The sequence below is a fragment of the Euleptes europaea genome, chromosome 16, assembly GCF_029931775.1.
Source record: "Euleptes europaea isolate rEulEur1 chromosome 16, rEulEur1.hap1, whole genome shotgun sequence".
Classification (NCBI taxonomy): domain Eukaryota; kingdom Metazoa; phylum Chordata; class Lepidosauria; order Squamata; family Sphaerodactylidae; genus Euleptes; species Euleptes europaea.
Genome location: NC_079327.1, coordinates 21,896,617 through 21,913,354, shown reverse-complemented (window position 1 = coordinate 21,913,354; position 16,738 = coordinate 21,896,617). Strand labels below are relative to the sequence as shown.

Genomic DNA, 16,738 nt, shown 5'->3' with positions numbered 1-16,738 from the left:
AGTCTCAGCTCACTTCTGAGCTGTGGCTCAGGAAAGGTCATACCCTGCCAGAAATTGTGTTAGTCTTTAAGGTGCTACTGGACTGTTGCTCTTTTCTCCAGGGGAATTGATCTCTGTCGCCTGGCGATCAGTTGTAATCCCAGGAGACCTCCAGCCACCACCTGGAGGCGGGCAGCCCTACCAGCAACTGAACAAAGCTGCCAGACCACCAAGTGGGGCGTGAAAAGGGCCACCCCACCCGGGCCACCCCACCCGCCCAGCTTTTCCGCCAGCTTCTGACGCCCTGGGGGCAAGGCTGTCTTGTGGTGAGAAGGAAGCGGAGCTGGGTGGCCACTGGCGACATACCACTGGCAGAGAGGGGAGCGGATGCCTCCTGGACAAGGGGGCAGACTCGCGTGGGCACTGCCCTCCTTCGAGGAATCCCCCCTCGTGCCCTGCTTGGGAGATTTTCTGGCCCAGCGCAACTCTGAAGCCACTGGCCCCGGCACACAGCTCTCCTCACAGTAGACGGCAAGCAGAGGCCTGGCGTGGCGTCAAGGAATCTGGGGAGCTTCTTCGATCACTAATGAATAATAATAGAAAGATATTTAAGGGAGGGGCTGTGGCTCAGTGTTAGAGCATCTGCTCTTCATGCAGAAGGCCCCAGGTTTAATCCCTGGCATCTCCAGGTAAGGGACTAAGCAAGTAGGTGATGTGAAAGACATCAGCCTGAGACTTTGGAAAGCCGCTGCCAGTCTGAGCAGACAATACTGACTTTGATGGACCAAGGGTCTGATTCACTTTAAGGCAGCTTCATGTGTTCATAGAGGGGGAAGGGACCACCAGGGCCATCTAGTCCAACCCCCTGCACAATGCAGGACATTCACAACTACCTCCCCCCACCCACACACACAGTGACCCCCTACTCCATGCCCAGAAGATGGCCAAGATGCCCTCCCTCTCATCCTCTGCTTAAGGTCACAGAATCAGCATTGCTGACAGATGGCCATCTAACCTCTTCTTAAAAACCTCCAGAGAAGGAGGGCTTGCCACCTCCTGAGGAAGCCTGGTCCACCGCTCTGACTGTTAGAAAATGACCTGTCAGCAGAAAATGTCTGTGAGTGTTTGAACAGCCCTTAAGCTGGCCTATGTTGTTTAAAGGGGTTAAGGGCTCTTTAAAGCCTGAGTGGATCGGTCTTGCCCTTCCCCTCCCTGTCTCTCTCTTGCTCTCCAGGTAGCGTGGTGCCATCGCAGTTCTTTGCAAAGTGCACTGCAGAGGAAAGGATCTCCCTGCTCCGCCACCTGGGCAGTCTTTGCGCCAACGCCCTTAGGATCTTCATCCTGGTGATCCGGAATCATTCCAATGATCGCACCCAGTTACTGGCAGTCCCCAGATCAGAGCATCTTTGCTTTTCTCCCCATTTCTACTGGCTGGCATCATCTGCTTCCTTTCCGCCAACGTTGGCGCTACCCGAGTTTATGCATCTTCTTTACTGGGCAGTCAACCATACTTAGTTCGTTGGCACTGACTCCTCACAAGCATCCCTCAAAAACAAATGAAAAACGCCTCCATGAAAGTAGAAAAGAGCAAGAGTCTAGCAGCAGCTTAAAGGCAATCAAAATTTCTGGCAGGGTATGAGCTTTTATGAGCCACAGTTCACTTCTTCAGAGTCCTGAAGAAGTGAGTCAAGAGTCCTGAAGAAGAGAGCTGTGGCTCACGAAAGCTCCTACCCTGCCAGAAATTGTTTGAGTCTTTAAGCTGCTACTGGACTCTTGCTCTTTTCTACTGCCAGTGACAGATTAACACGGATACCCGTCGTGATCTGCCTCCTTGAAAGTTGTGCCAATCGCCCCAAAGCCTCGTCCATGAAGCACCCTGTATGGAGATTCAAGGCACTCTGCACGTGCCCAGAGGCAATTCTAGATTGAGCCAGGGCTCCAGTTTTTTTCACCCAGCTCTGGTTCCGCAGCAACACCACCCAGCTCAGTTAGAAGAAGAAGAGTTGGTTTTTATAGGCCGACTTTCTCTACCACTTAAGGGAGACTCAAACTGGCTTACAGTCACCTTGCCTTCCCCTCCCCACAACAGTCACCCTGTGAGGTGGGTGGGGCTGAGAGAGCTCTAAGAGAACTGTGACTTGCCCAAGGTGACCCAGCTGGCTTCATATGTAGGATTGGAGAAACAAACCCAGTTCACCAGATTAGCGTCCGCTGCTCATGTGGAGGAGTGGGGAATCAAACCTAGTTCTCCAGATCAGAGTCCACCGCTCCAAACCTCCGCTCTTAACCAATACACCACGCTGGTTAGCCTTTCCTAGGGGGTGAAAGACAGCAGGTCCTCGGAAGATGGGCTACCCGCCTCCCCTCCGCCCCCTGCGCAAGTGTTTTTCTATTTACCCGTTTAAGCAAACAGCGGCACTGTCACGGGGCGCCTGCCTAAGAGCTGCTTGTAGGTCATGAAAAGGTTGGGGCCCAGTTTGCAACTCCGCATTCTGCTAATTTCCTAAGCGACGCTCGTGGCCAGGGCCCCGCACAAAAGGCGATGATTTAATGAGGAAGAGAAACAAACTGGCTGATTGTTGGCGCTCGCAACTTCCTCACCAGTCCCCCCCTGGCAGCCACAAGCTGATCTCTGCGCCTTCAATGCGGCTCGCCTTCGGGAGGAGAGGCCGGCCTGAATAGAGGACAAAGGCGGCTTGTTCTGTTTATTTACCCTCCCTACAAGCTGGGTTAACCTCTCCCCAAACAGCCCGGCTAAGCCCGGGAGCTCCGCAGCCCAGATGACCCGCCGCAGAAGCGCCACGCTCAGGCAGCCGGCCCTGATGGGATCATGAGAACGTAAGAAAGGTCCTGCTGGATCAGACCAAGGCCCATCAAGTCCGGCAGTCTGTTCACACAGTGGCCAACCAGGTGCCTTTGGGAAGACTGCAGATGAGACGACTGCAGCAGCATTGCCCTGCCTGCGTCCCACAGCACCCAATATAATAGGCATGCTCCTCTGATCCTGGAGAGAATAGGTCAGAGGATCCTCCCCAGCCTCGCCTGCTTCCACCCAGGTGGGATCCTGTTCACCCCGGGGTGGGAACGTGCTCCAGGAAGTCAAGAGTCGTAGGTGCTTTGGGGGAAAGGAGCCTTTGAGTCACCATCACAAACCTGTGGAGGAAAGCACAGGGTCTCTAGCCACGATTTTAACAGGAATCGGGCCTGCCCACTTTCCAAAGAGGAATGAGAGCCAGCGTGGTGTAGTGGTTAAGAGCAGTGGTTTGGAGCAGTGGACTCTGATCTGGAAAACTGGGTTTGATTCCCCGCTCGGCCACATGAGCGGCAGGGGCTAATCTGTGAACTGGATTTCTTTCCCACTCCTACACATGAAGCCAGCTGGGTGGCCTTGGGCTAGTCACACTCTCTCAGCCCCACCTACCTCACAGGGTGTCTGTTGTGGGGAGGGGAAGGGAAGGTGATTGTAAGATGGTTTGATTCTCCCTTAAGGGGTAGAGAAAGTTGGCATATAAAAACCAACTCTTCTTCTCCCCGCAGAAAAGGAGGAAGCATATGTTGTCGGGGATGCATTTAGGGCAGAGCTAGAGAAGGTGGTTGGAGAAACTAAAAGGTGAAGGGAGAATATTATTATTATTTATTAGACTTATAACCCGCCCTCCCCAGCAAGCCGGCTCAGGGCGGGTAACATCATTTTAAAAATACAACAATATACAACATAAATAATAAATACAATATAAATAATGAAACCATCAATAACATTCTAAAAACCTAACATGGTGGCGCACAAGTCTAAAAGCTGTAGGGGACCGTACAGGTAGCAACCCTTTGCTATTTGTTGTTTCCACTAAGGGGAAAAGGCCAGTTGATGGTATAAATAATATGAGCAAATATAGGCGGCTGTCCTCAATTGTAGGCCTGGTGGAAAAGCTCTGTCTTGCAGGCCCTGTGGAAACCTTTCAGATCCCGCAGGGCCCTGGTGTTATGAATAGTGATGTTATGAATAGTGTAAAAGGGTCGTCTAGTACTGTCAACCTGATTTTACACACTGTTCTGGGTCCTTTTGGTTGGCCTTAATGAAATAGATTTTTGGGGGGTCTGGACCAATGCCTACAGCTTCTATTACGGGCCACTTCTGAATCCTAACTTTATTGACTCATGAATAAACCCTACCGAGTTCACTGGGATTTGCTGCCAGTTTAGGGTGTTCAGGATGACAGTCATCAATAGGTTATTTATTTATTTACTTCATTTGTACCCCACCTTTCTCTCCAATGGGAACCCAAAGCGGCTTACACTCCTCTCCTCCCTTTTATCATCACAACAACCCTGTGAGGTAGGTTAGGCTAAGAGTATGTGACTGGCCTAAGGTCACCCAGCAAGCTTCCATGGCATGAGTGGGGATTTGAACGCTGATCTCCCAGATACTAGTCCAACACTATACCACACTGGCTAGGTTAGCCTACTGCTAACACTTTTCAGTTTTTGTACTATGTATGGGTGTGAAAGCTGCACAATGAAGAAAGCTGATAGGAAGAAAGTAGATTCCTTTGAAATGTGGTGTTGGAGGAGAGTGTTACGGATACTGTGGACTGCCCAAAAAAACACATCAGTGGGTTATAGATCAGGTTACCGTAAGCCTGAACTGACCCTAGAAGCTAAAATGACTAGACTGAGGCTGTCGTACTTTGGTCACATTATGAGAAGACAAGAGTCACTGGAAAGGACAATCATGCTAGGAAAAGTTGAAAGCAGCAGGAAAGAAGGAAAACCCAACAAGAGATGGATTGACTCTATAAAGGAAGCCATGGCCCTCAGTTTGCAAGGTTTGAGCAAGGCTGTTAAGGATAGGACATTTTGGAGGACATTGATTCATAGGGTCGCCATGAGTCGGAAGCGACTTGACGGTACGTAACACACACACATGCACACCTGTTATGACAATGGTGAGCGTGGCAAAAGCATATGAGCTTATCAAAAGATAGCTCTATCAGTGGACAGGCCAAAGACAAGGATCCAAATGTCATTTGAATGTTCGATTTTTCAATTAAGACGGGCCTCTGTTGTTTACTACTACTTCTTTGCAGAATGCAAACGATGGAATCAAGTACTTGTAACAGTTGAACCAATCTGTGAGCCTCTCAGCATCTAAAAACTCCAAAACTGGCATGAAAATCTGCATTTTTCCTCCTGAACTTTTTTTTTTAAAGACATTTATTGGATGAAGCTTGTACAATGTTGTGTGTCATTTTGATTGGCCTTGATAGCATTACATAGATTTGGTTCCTTGTTCTGGATTTGGTGTGGGCCAGTACAGCTGCTGGCAACTCCCCCCCACACACACACACACACAAGCCAAAGACAGCCTCCATAAACAGGAGGTTACATCAGGTCACGTCTGTAAATTTCTCCCAGGAGCTGGCTGGTGTATATTGGGAGGGAGGATCCTGGACAAGAGGGGTTCGAATCCAATAAGAAAGGTCATATTAGTGGAGGAGATGACCAGAAAGGAGCAAAAACTTAGCACACAAATTCAATATGTGGCATCTCCAGTTAAAGAGTAGCAGGACCAGAAAATGGAGAGGGAGCTATTCCCAGTCAGAGTAGACTGGAGTAGACAGACCACCTGGGTATAGGGCAGTATCATAGGGCTTTATGGATTTTATCCATTTTTGCTCTGTTCACATAGTTTAGAATCAACCTGAACCAATAACGTTGTGTGGGAACAATGGAAAACCACTCTTCTATAGGGTGAACGCCTACCTTTCTCTCCATGGCTTGGGAGGCATTGGGAACAGGCCATGTGAAGCGGTACTGGTGGTGTAATATGTATTTGAAAGCCATGTTTAAAAGCCATATTTAGGATAATGTCTAGATTTCTCAAAGCAGAGTGAGCAAAAGAGCCTGCTGAACATTGGAGCTCTTGAGGTTTAAATAAGTCCACAGCTCTCGTGCCTTGTGTGAGGATGGCGGCGGCAGCAACGTAGGGCAAAGGAATGCATCAGAACAGTAGTGTAAATTAACTTTCCTAGTAATATAAGAGCAATTTGTAAACTGATCACAGATGCTTGTGGTTACAAAGCAATGCCACAGGATTTTAGCGTTCATGAATCACATAATAACACGTGTGTTTTTGTAACTTTAGAAAGGTGAAAAATGTATCTGTTTCAATGCGGAGGGACACTTTTTTTTAAAAAAGGTATTCAGCATTGCAATGGGCATGTATCGAGTTACCGTGCTCAGCAACTCCTGAAAAGTAACGTTGGAGATGACTCTAAATCCTCCCTGATTATGAGCACAAAAGGTTGGCTGAAGACTTCTTAAGGGGTGACTAATCCACATTAAGTGGTGTTGAGTTTGCACTCTAAGAGCATGAATGGTGAATCTAATCCATTAGCGGCTGTCAGGTCAGAACCAAAGGGTGGTGGTTATTTTGGATTAATTAATCCAGAACAAAAGGCAAATGCACTTTAAGATTTAAGGGAGTTTGGGTTGGGAAGGGTGGGCCCAGATGCTGAGGAGTTCCTGTACCTTGAAGACATGCACAGAAAGCATGATGTCACCAGGAACGGCCATTCCTGCTCTCTCCCTGCAGCGAAAAGAGACAACAAACCTGGTGTATCACCTCTCCTTTTTGCAATTCTTAAATGTAAAGGAGCAAAGGATTTTGGCTGCTTCAGAGCCAGTATCTATGAAAGATAATTGTTCTCTACACGCGCTCTTGCCAAAACATTTCTATTTCTTATCAGGGTGATGCAAAGAAAGCTCCTGTGTTTTCGTAGCATAGAAGAGGGAGCGGTAGCAGATCCAGCCTCCTCCCATCCTTGCCTGATCAACTGCTCTGACTGAGGGTCTTCTAGACACCCCTAAAAGGTAAAACCACCTTTTGCGTTTGGTGATTCTGCTTCCGACAAACACTCGCCCAGTCAAAAATGGAACTAGTTAGACCTTATAGTTTTTCTAACCTTTTATTGATTTTTTAATGGTCTCGTTTCTCAAATAGAAATGACAGAGTGGCAACCCCTCCCCACCCAAAACACATGCATAAGCTTTGATGACACCCCCCCCCCCAAATCCCACACTGTGAACTTGCTGTTTGGCTCTGGTTAGGATTGGGGGGGGTATATCTTACCACTACGGCCTGTGACAAGGTCTCCTCCCTGAAAGTGAATAAGAAAATATATGGCAAATTGCAGAAGGCGTAAACAGTTCTGCTGAAGTGTGAACTGTTGCGTTCCCCCCCCTTCTTCCTCCAAGTATTATATAATTCTTCTTTAAACAGCTCCTGGAGCCCCCCTAGGGGGAAGGTTCATTTAGCAGATCATTTTTTCTTGATGGCTGTGGCAAGCGTAACAATGTTCCGGGCCTGCTTCAGTAATGGCATGTCTATCATGCTGCCACGGAAAGTAAAGGCACCCTGCAAAAAAAACAGAGAATATCAACTTCTTGAAAGGGGACCTTGGGGAAAGGAAAATTGCAGGCTTGGCTTGGTTTTAATACTTTGCTGCAAGACAAGAATCATTAGATCCCACATGAATCAAACTGAGTCTTCTCGTACGGGCTTTAGAAGGAGCCAAAGGGCACAACAATACAAGTCAAATGCAAGGGGGGGAGGAAACAAAACAAAAGCGGTATGCATGTGAAAGACAGACAAAAACCACCCTGCATAGAAAAAGACTGTATATTTAACTCCTAGCCCGAAACCAGACAGAGCCAGAAATGACCCACAAGCTGAGACACATTAGTGGGGGGGGGCAAGGGAGGGGGAAAGAGGAGGGAGCAGACCCATTCTGCCCTTTGTTTGAAAGGAAGGGGGGGTCTTGAGCAAACAACACAGCATTGGGCCTGTGCTACTAGGACAAGAAGCATTTCCTCCGTACTCCCCAGGAGAAAGGGAGCCGAGATGGGTGAACGGGAACAGCAGCTTGCAATTAGAAGAGATGATTTCTAACTCACGCTAGCGCCAAGTTATAGTAGCAATTGCTTTCCCTCCTGAGACAAAACACCTGTACTTACCACTTGTCAAAATGCTGTTTAATAGTACAATAGTGGTATCCGCAGGGAACGTTTTCTTCAACAGCGGAACTCAGAACTAGCTAGAGCCGCAGTGGGGCAGAATTTGCCACAAAAAATCAATTTAAATATGTCTGAGGAGATCTGAGGGAGTGAGGAACTCCTGGTTGGCGTTCCACGGGCAAGGCCCTTGATGCACATTCATGATCGGTATCATAGGTAACTTGATGGATCAGCATTATTGGATATATCTTAATAATGAAAAGAGGCCATTTCGGAATGTGTTTAAGTTCTACAGGCAAGCCTTAAGCCATTTTGGACCCTTCTACTGAGGTCAACAGGCTTAGAAAGTCTAACTCTGTTTAGGATTCCACCGTAAAGTACCTGGTAAAATTCCCAGAGTGGCCCTCAACTTGGTTGTTTTCTCTACCACTTCCCAACAACTTAACTGTTGGCCATCATCTCCTCTATTGACATCTTTGATCCTCCGAACGGTTGAAACCAAATTCATATTATGGGTCCATGTGAGTGACACAGATTATCACATTGTGGTTCAATCCTCTCCTACAATGAGTTACTGCATTATGATTTCTAACTGCCCCCTCACTCCAGTTTTTTCCACAGTTGGGAAAAATGAGCAAATCCTGTTTTATGAAGCTACCCTTCAGTTGTGAATAGGATTTGTACGATCCACCACTGAGAGGAACATACGGGCTCTAGGCATCACAAAATTTTCATGTTGACAGAGAAACGAATGGCTGGATGTAGCCAAACAGTAGCATGGATGTCCAAGAAATGCTGAAGAAATACAGTGTCCCCAGACACAACCTTCCTGTTTATGAAGCTATATAGTGTCATAATTCAATGATCAGTACAATCCAGTGCCAATATTTATTTTAATCTAAACGGTAGCCTCAGGCAAAATGTTCTGAAATGTATTTAATTTATTCTAATTGCATATTTTTCTTATAATAATTTATTACTGGCATTTAAAATGATGTGTTTCTGGGCTCTTCTCCCATCATTTGTCTTTTTATATATTAGTAATATATTATTATACACAGGGGGGGGGGAAAGATACTATCGATGTAGTTAACAAGTTGAATAAATCCTCATATATTTTGTGCGTCTAACCCTTCAGATGAACAGAATCAATTTCCATTGGCTTACAATCATTCTGATGCAACCTTTTTATTTATTAAATATTTGAGTGTTTCAAAACATGGCAGCAATAGATAATTGGGTAGGTTACCAGCTGTCAGGATCTAAGAATCTAATTGTATCTTTTGCTTCCCTGCAGATTACCCCCTATAATCACTGAAATATGCAACATACAGATTGAAGAAATGCTTGAACAATTCAATTTCGCAAAATCGAGAAATTTCAGACAAGAGTAATTATGTTGTATAACTACCTAATACATTCCTCCCATGTGATCTCATCACTCTCTACATTACTAGAGAAATAACTCTAGTTATTTAAATTAAGATAACATAAGAATTGGCCCTTAGACTAGAGGTTTTCAAGAACCCTTTCTACATATCTTCCAGATTCTGGAAGATTCGTGAAAGATTCTGGGCATATAGTCAGTTCATGCTGAATGCTACCCGGGACAGTAGGGAATCAGGGTTTATCCTGAGTGAATTGAGCGTGCTCTCTGGAGCACATCTGACATCCTCCCCTGACTGTACACTCTTGGGGAAGATTCATAATCACTGCCCTGTCTTTCAGGTGATGTCTGGCCGGCGTTACTGAGCTTTAGGAGGAATCCCTGACATTGTACAGGACTGAAAATCATTAACTTAGATAAGCAAACATATTTCTAGAACCACCACTGATTTTTACCTGAAAAATGTAAACAACAGTAAAGGATATAGTCTCAAAATATTAATAGGCAATCTTTTGGACAACAAACTTTTGATTCCCTTTGAAACCTTTAGCAAAAAATGAAGTTTGCTCTCCTATCACTGGCTGCAGGCAGCTGTTTGCACATCTACTATAGACCCTATTTAGCACCAGTGTGAACCATGTGATCTCAACATCTATATACATGTCAGAGATAAAAAATATTTTTTAAAAAAATTGGCAGTGTGTTTTATAGGCTAAGGATGAACCTTTAAAATTTTGTATTTTCTTCAACAGCCTTTGGCTTTTTATGCAGGGATGTTTCCTCACGGTCACCCCCGCCGACCGCTTCGGGGCTTCCTTGTGATTATGCATGCCTTTTCTACCTGTGGGATAGGCTACAGCACTCAAGGGTCACTCTGTGAACTTCATGGGTAAATGAGGATTTAAACCTGGGCCTCCCAGTCCAAGACTTTAACCTATAGCTTGTCTGGATTGTAATTTAACTTGTGAATTTGCAAAAGGAATTAGATACAGCTCCATGTTCCTGTTTATTGGGGTTTCAGCTGTCAACTGCTTAAGACTAAGGAGACGAGATTCAGCCTATCTCTCCTTTACAGAACCATCTACCGGTTGAGTATTCTTATCTGGATTTCTTGCGACCAGAAGTGGTCCGTATTTCGGATCTTTCCGTATTTTGGAATATTTTGGAATTTTTGCACATACATAATGAGATATCTCATGAGATGGGATGGGGCTGTGGCTCAGTGGTAGAGCATCTACTTGGCCTCCAGAAGGTTCCAGGTTCAATCTCTGACATCTCCAGTTAAAGGGACTAGGTGAGTAGGTGATGTGAAAGACCTCAGCCTTGAGACCCTGGAGAGCCGCTGGAGAGTCAGTAGACAGTACTGACTTTGATGGACCGTGGGTCTGATTCAGTATAAGGCGATGGAACCCAAAGGTAAACATGAAATTCATCTATGTTTTATTTATGTTTTATATATACTTTATACACATAGCCTGAATGTAATTTTAGACAATATTTTTAATACTTTTGTGTACATTGAACCATCAATGGTGCTGCTGAGGGCTTGTGAGTAATGCCTGGATGCCAGCTCAAAATGTCTGGTTTTTGGATTGGTCCGGATATCAGATGTCCGAAAAAGGGATACTCAACCTGCATTAGTGCCTATTGTTTCCAGAGCTCAATAAATTTGAAATTATGGGCTGGTTCACACACAGCGGGGTCCCTGGTGTGACCAGAATCTTCTGAGGGCTGGGTAGGTGAAATCTATCTCTCCTCTATATTTGGGTTCAAATTACTAAAACTGTGGTGGTGGAAAATGCCATCAAGTTGCAGCTGACTTATGGCGACCCCATAGGGTTTTCAAGGCAAGAGATGTTCAGAGGTGGTTTCCCATTGCCTGTCTCCACATAGCAACCCTGGACTTCCTTAATAGTCTCCCATCCAAATACTAACCAGTGCTGACCCTGCTTAGCTTCCGAGATCTGATAAGCTCATGCTATCCAGGTCAGGGCACTACTACCATATGCAAGTGGAAAGCGATACATTTTGAAATTCATCTACTGTGTACAGAATCTGACAGATTAAAACCACTGAGAGTGGGGAATAGCTACCTTTTAAACGTGTGAATAAAACAGAATGATGATCTTAAAATAGGCAGACAGTGCCCTGGAGGTTTAACCCAGGCCCTAAGGGCTTTTCACATGGCCGTTATTCAACAAACCCCTATATTTAAGGGCAACCCCACTTACTATCCATCTCAGCTGATTTCGTCCACCTAAACCAAGAGAAAGGGGTCTTTAACTCTCTCCTCTACGGTGTGAACAGCAACGGGGTACTCCCCTAATGCAGCTCAGTTTCTCACTCTTCTTTCTGTGTGAGCTAAGACAGAGGTCTGGGAGAGTGAGCAGCAGAGATGTATTTCTGGAGGAGCTCCTCTAAAGCCCCAGTAGCTGATTACACTGGGGAGCAACGGATTAAGGAGCTCTTGTTGGCTTGGCTTGAGAGGGAGGGAGAGAGCCGCATCAGTATTTCTGGCATTTCAGCCCTTGCTCAGTTCAAAATATGGCCCTGGTTAAAAATGAGTTTCCAGTCAAGGTTTCAAGACATGAACAATGCTTATTTTCTTACCAACGATAGCATTTTTCCATTCCACAGAAGTTAAAATTAGTTTGCTGCTTAGGAGTTATATTTCACATGATAATTATTTAAACACTTATATTCATTAAAAGTACTTACACCCCAACATCCTAATATAGAGGGCTATAATCCACTGCCCCGTGGCGCAGAGTGGTAAGCTGCAGTACTGCAGTAAAAAGCTCTGTTCACGACAGGAGTCGGTTTCAGGTAGCCGGCTCAAGGTTGACTCAGCCTTCCATCCTTCCGAGGTCGGGAAAATGAGTACCCAGCTTGCTGGGGGTAAAGGGAAGATGTCTGGGGAAGGCACTGGCAAACCACCCCATAAACAAAGTCTGCCTCGGAAACGTCGGGATGTGACGTCACCCCATGGGTCAGGAATGACCCAGTACTTGCACAGGGGACTACCTTTACCTTTAATCCACTGCAGCTGCAGAAGACATCAATCTTCTGAAATACTGAAACCAGGACCTTCCTGGTGGCACGTACCGTACTAGAACTGTGTTTTAAATTTTGTTAAGCACTCCTTGGTTTATGATTAAGTCATATACTAAAACTGTAATGTACACAATGGTTTTTATGCTGAAATTAATCCTAACGTATTTACCTAGGTGAAGCCTCAGTGGTTCAATGATGATTCTAAGTAAACTGGTTTAGGATGGGAATGCAGAATGTCTATTTTAGCCTAAGATGTATTGCCAGAGCCCCATTTTATAGATTATAGTCTTCTTAACGCAAGCTAGTACATCACAGTTGGCTGATAATAGGGTATTTATTCCAGAAGATACTCAGCAGACTGGGCAGGGGAGATGATACTTAGGGACTGATGGAAGAAGCTTCCTGTGAGTCCTCTAGCTTGAAGCCCATCTTCCACACCACAAACTCATGTGGACTAAAATGGTAATTTTCAGCCGACAAAGCGTCAGCGAGAACCGCTGCTTAATTCTAACAAATCTGTCTCGAATACAGTGAAATGAAAAAGCAGGATTGCTGCCACTTAAATTAGCCGAAATTATATTTAGGCTGTATTGCTTTCCTTTGAGTGCTCCCAGTATGCCCTGAAGAAGGCCATCTGGCCAGAACATTAGTTCTTTTGTTACACCCTGCTTCAGAGAAAGAAAGAAGGCAGCTGAGCGCCATTATACCTGAGCACATGGGGGAACCCCCCTCCCCCAGATCTTAAAATTTTGTAAGGTATCCTATCGTGATTTCTCACTGCAAGTCAAATCCATATCCTATCATATACTCGACAACGCAGTCTGCCTCCAGGAGCTAAGTGAAATTTAGATATTTAGTGGACCGTTGCTTGCTTTTCGTACTTGAAGGGAAACTGGTCGGAGGAAAGGGAGAAAGGGAAACAACATCAGGGAAACGTGTTTATGGTTAAGCTGTGAATTACATATGTTTGGTCCATATTTATTTATTTATTTTTGCGATTTGAAGCCGCCCTCTCTGGCCAAAGCCAGTCTCAGAGCAGGTAACATCATTTAAAAATATAACAAAATATTAAAACAATAAGAATAACAATAAATCCTAAATTTAAAACAATAAAATCTCAATTTAAAAACAATCCCCAAGAATCCGTAGATGGTGCCTCATTCCAGTCATTCTGACCAAGTTAGATGGCAGGCTGCCCCTTCAGTTGATCTAATATATAGTCTGGAGAGGAAGGGGGTAGGGTATATAGGATGCAGTCGACCAAACATACCTTAGGTAGAGTCAGATCACCCCTTAGGTTAAGAATTCTGCTGCTCAGGGTCCCAAGACAATTGTTATGCCTAGGACTGTTTCAGTTGCCAGGACTTTTTAATTCTGAAAAGCGTTTCCTTTTTGATCAAGACTTAATAGATCATGGGACTTACTCCAATGTGATAAGAGAAAGGGATACTCTACCTGTTACTATTTTAGTTTCCTTCCAAATGGTACATACTGGCAAAAGATGAACACACACTCCTAAATCCTAAAAGCATAAGCTATGCTATTGTGTGTTTATACCTTTTTCCCTCTTCCAAGTAAGAGCAAAATTTGGGCATGTGCTGTAAGTTTTAATTCCACTTGTTATGATGACTCACATAGGTAATCGCTAGATTTGAGTCCATCGTCACCTTAGAGACCAACCGAATTTTTGGGGTATGAGCCTTTGAGAGTCAAAGCTCTCTTCATCAAATACCATGTACAAAGTATGAGATGAAGGTAGCTTTGACTCTCAAAGGCTCATACCCCGAAAATCCGGTTGGTCTCTAAGGTGACGATGGACTCAAATCTAGCTGTTTTACACGAAACCGACATGGCTACTCTTTGAAACAATCTTCACACAGGTAATTTCTTCTATATGCAAGTAATTGTACTTCCTCCTCAGCCAAGCAGGTGCCTGAGATCATTTAGGAAAATGTACGATGATCTGGATGGTGTATATATAATACAGTCTTTCTAAGGGGTTCTACCCTCTCTTGTGGAAAGTGCAGCAAGGCAAAATACAGGTTGGGATAAACCCTGCACCCATTTATACTAACGATGAACAGAGGTGGTTTGCCATTGCCTGCCTCTGCAACGCAGCCCTGGCCTTCCTTGGTGGTCTCCTGTCCAACCATGGCTGACCCTGCTTAGCTTCCAAGCTCTGATAAAGCTTAGAGCTAGTCTAGCTATTCAGGCTGGTATAGAATTATAGTAGTTGAATTTTTTTTCCTGGAAATTGTTGTGTACCTCATTAGTGGTGTTTACTGGGGAAAGGCTGAAAAATTCCTCAGCAGTTCTGAGGGAGGTTTCTGGAAGGGGAATAAAAGCATGTCAGAGTTTGTCAAACCACTTGACTTAAAAAAAAAATCCCTACTCAGTCACGATGTTCATCCCTCTCTCTCAGACTAACTTACCTCATAGGGCTATAGTGAGGATAAAAGGAGTTGTGTAGAATCGTGTATGAGGTATCTAGAGTTCCTTGAAGAAAGGAACTGAATGAAAGAAGATAGTTTGCTCTAATTAGCAGTTTTATTTATTTATTTATTTACTTCATATACTCCATGTTTCTTCCCAATGGGAACCCAAAGTAGCTTACATTGTATCCTCATCTCTCTTTTATCCTCACAACAACCTTGTGAGGTAGGTTGGGCTGAGAGTGTGTGCTGGCCCAATGTCACCTAGCAGGTGGAGGATTTGAACCTGGGTCTCCCCAATCCCAGTCCAATAGTCTAACTAGTAAACCATACCGGCTAGATGCATAAATATTCATGCAGCATTTTCAAAAGGGCAAAGAGTCTGTTTGAAGCATGGACGGGGGGGGGAGAGGAACAAGACGGAGAACATTTGATGATAGCATTTGATTTGCTAGTCTAGATGTCTATCACATTGCTTGCAAAGTCAGGAGGAAGCCAGGCTTGCAGAGCAGCTTGAGAAGTTACTGAGCTTACCTCCACATTACATCTGTATTCACCCAAAGGACTTCTATCTTTTGCTGTATGACAAATTGTGGAAATTCAAAAGGGAACTGTGAAAGGGTATGCAGTTGGGGGCAGGGGGTTCTGAGGGCCTTGTGGGCAGAGCCCTCTGAGGAAAGTCCACACAATTTCATGAGGGTGAAAGCTATTCTCCTGCCCATTTCTTCCCCTCTTAAACAGCAGAGTGGCAACTGGACTTCGTCACTGGGTTCTGCGCTTAGAACTTCGGCACCAGAAGATCTGTGCATTCACCACCCCATTCCACATGGAATTTGTCTTGCACTCTGCGCTTTGACTCCTTTGCACTACCTTGGCTAATGAGGACCAGAGGGACCAGGGAAGGTCTGGCACTGCAGAGGCACCTCTTGACAATGTGTCAGCAGCACCAGAGGCCACCCTCCAGAGCCTGCAATGGAGACCTCATCACTGCCCCCTGAGATAGTACCAGGTTCTGCCAGGCAGGACACAAACCTGGGCCCGTAACCCCCCTAGGACCTGTTCCCACTCCATAGGAACAGCAGCCGCAAGAGGCCTGGGCTATCAGCCTTGGCTCCTCAGACTCTTCTCCAGAGGTCTCCAAGTCAGAGTCACCGTGGGTCATGACAGGGTTCTGGAACCATGAAAATGAGCTGGGGGAATGAAAGTTTTGGGTCACACCTAATGAAACCCTTTGAAACCCTGCCATGGACAGCAGTAAATGCCTGCTGAAATTTACGAGATTAGCATTGCAGTCCCAAATTAGACGGTCTTAGAAGGCTGTGACCCTTACTAGGATACACTGTAACTACTGTGACAAACCATCTTGGCATTATTATTTCTGCAGCAGTATTTGATTAGGTTTCTCCTGATTCTTTCAAATTACTCAGGCTCCTAGGAGGAGTCCCTAGAAATCAAGGTTGCTTCAGAAAACAGTGTCAAAATAGCTGCTGACACTGTATGCCCAAAACGTTCTATTGCTTTACAAAATATTTAGTTCATTTTCCTCCCACCCTGCCTCCAAGGAGCTCAGGGCAGCCTACATAGCTCATTCTTTCTTCATTTTATCCTAACAAGAACTCTGTGAGGTAGGCTAAGCTTACTGGCACTTTGTAAGCTTCATGACAAATGTGTATTTGAACTGGAGTCTTCCCAGTTCTATTTCAACACCCTACCTGCAAAAGCTTTTGTATTATTAATACTGAACAGAGAAAACAGTCTACATATTCAACAGCACAAGTGTAAATACCACTTCTGACAGCAACTCCATTAAAAAAAACATATTTGAATGACTTAAAGTGAACTGTTAATCAGCTTTTAAGACTCATTATAAGAA

The 16,738-nt window shown here is 45.1% G+C and overlaps 1 protein-coding gene and 1 non-coding gene across 2 annotated transcripts in view; one reads left to right on the top strand and one right to left on the bottom strand.

Moving 5' to 3' along the window:
• Nucleotides 1-595: 595 nt before the first annotated feature.
• TRNAE-UUC (transfer RNA glutamic acid (anticodon UUC)) lies at nucleotides 596-667 on the top strand. Its single transcript has one exon. It is a non-coding gene; the product is annotated as a tRNA-Glu (tRNA).
• A 6,553-nt stretch (nucleotides 668-7,220) lies between these two features.
• Nucleotides 7,221-16,738, bottom strand: part of CLYBL (citramalyl-CoA lyase) — an 87,939-nt gene continuing 78,421 nt past the window's right edge. The window contains exon 7 of the mRNA XM_056862140.1: nucleotides 7,221-7,393. Within this exon, the coding sequence (XP_056718118.1) occupies nucleotides 7,298-7,393 (96 nt within the window). The 3' untranslated portion in view covers nucleotides 7,221-7,297. The remainder of the gene's footprint in view (nucleotides 7,394-16,738) is intronic.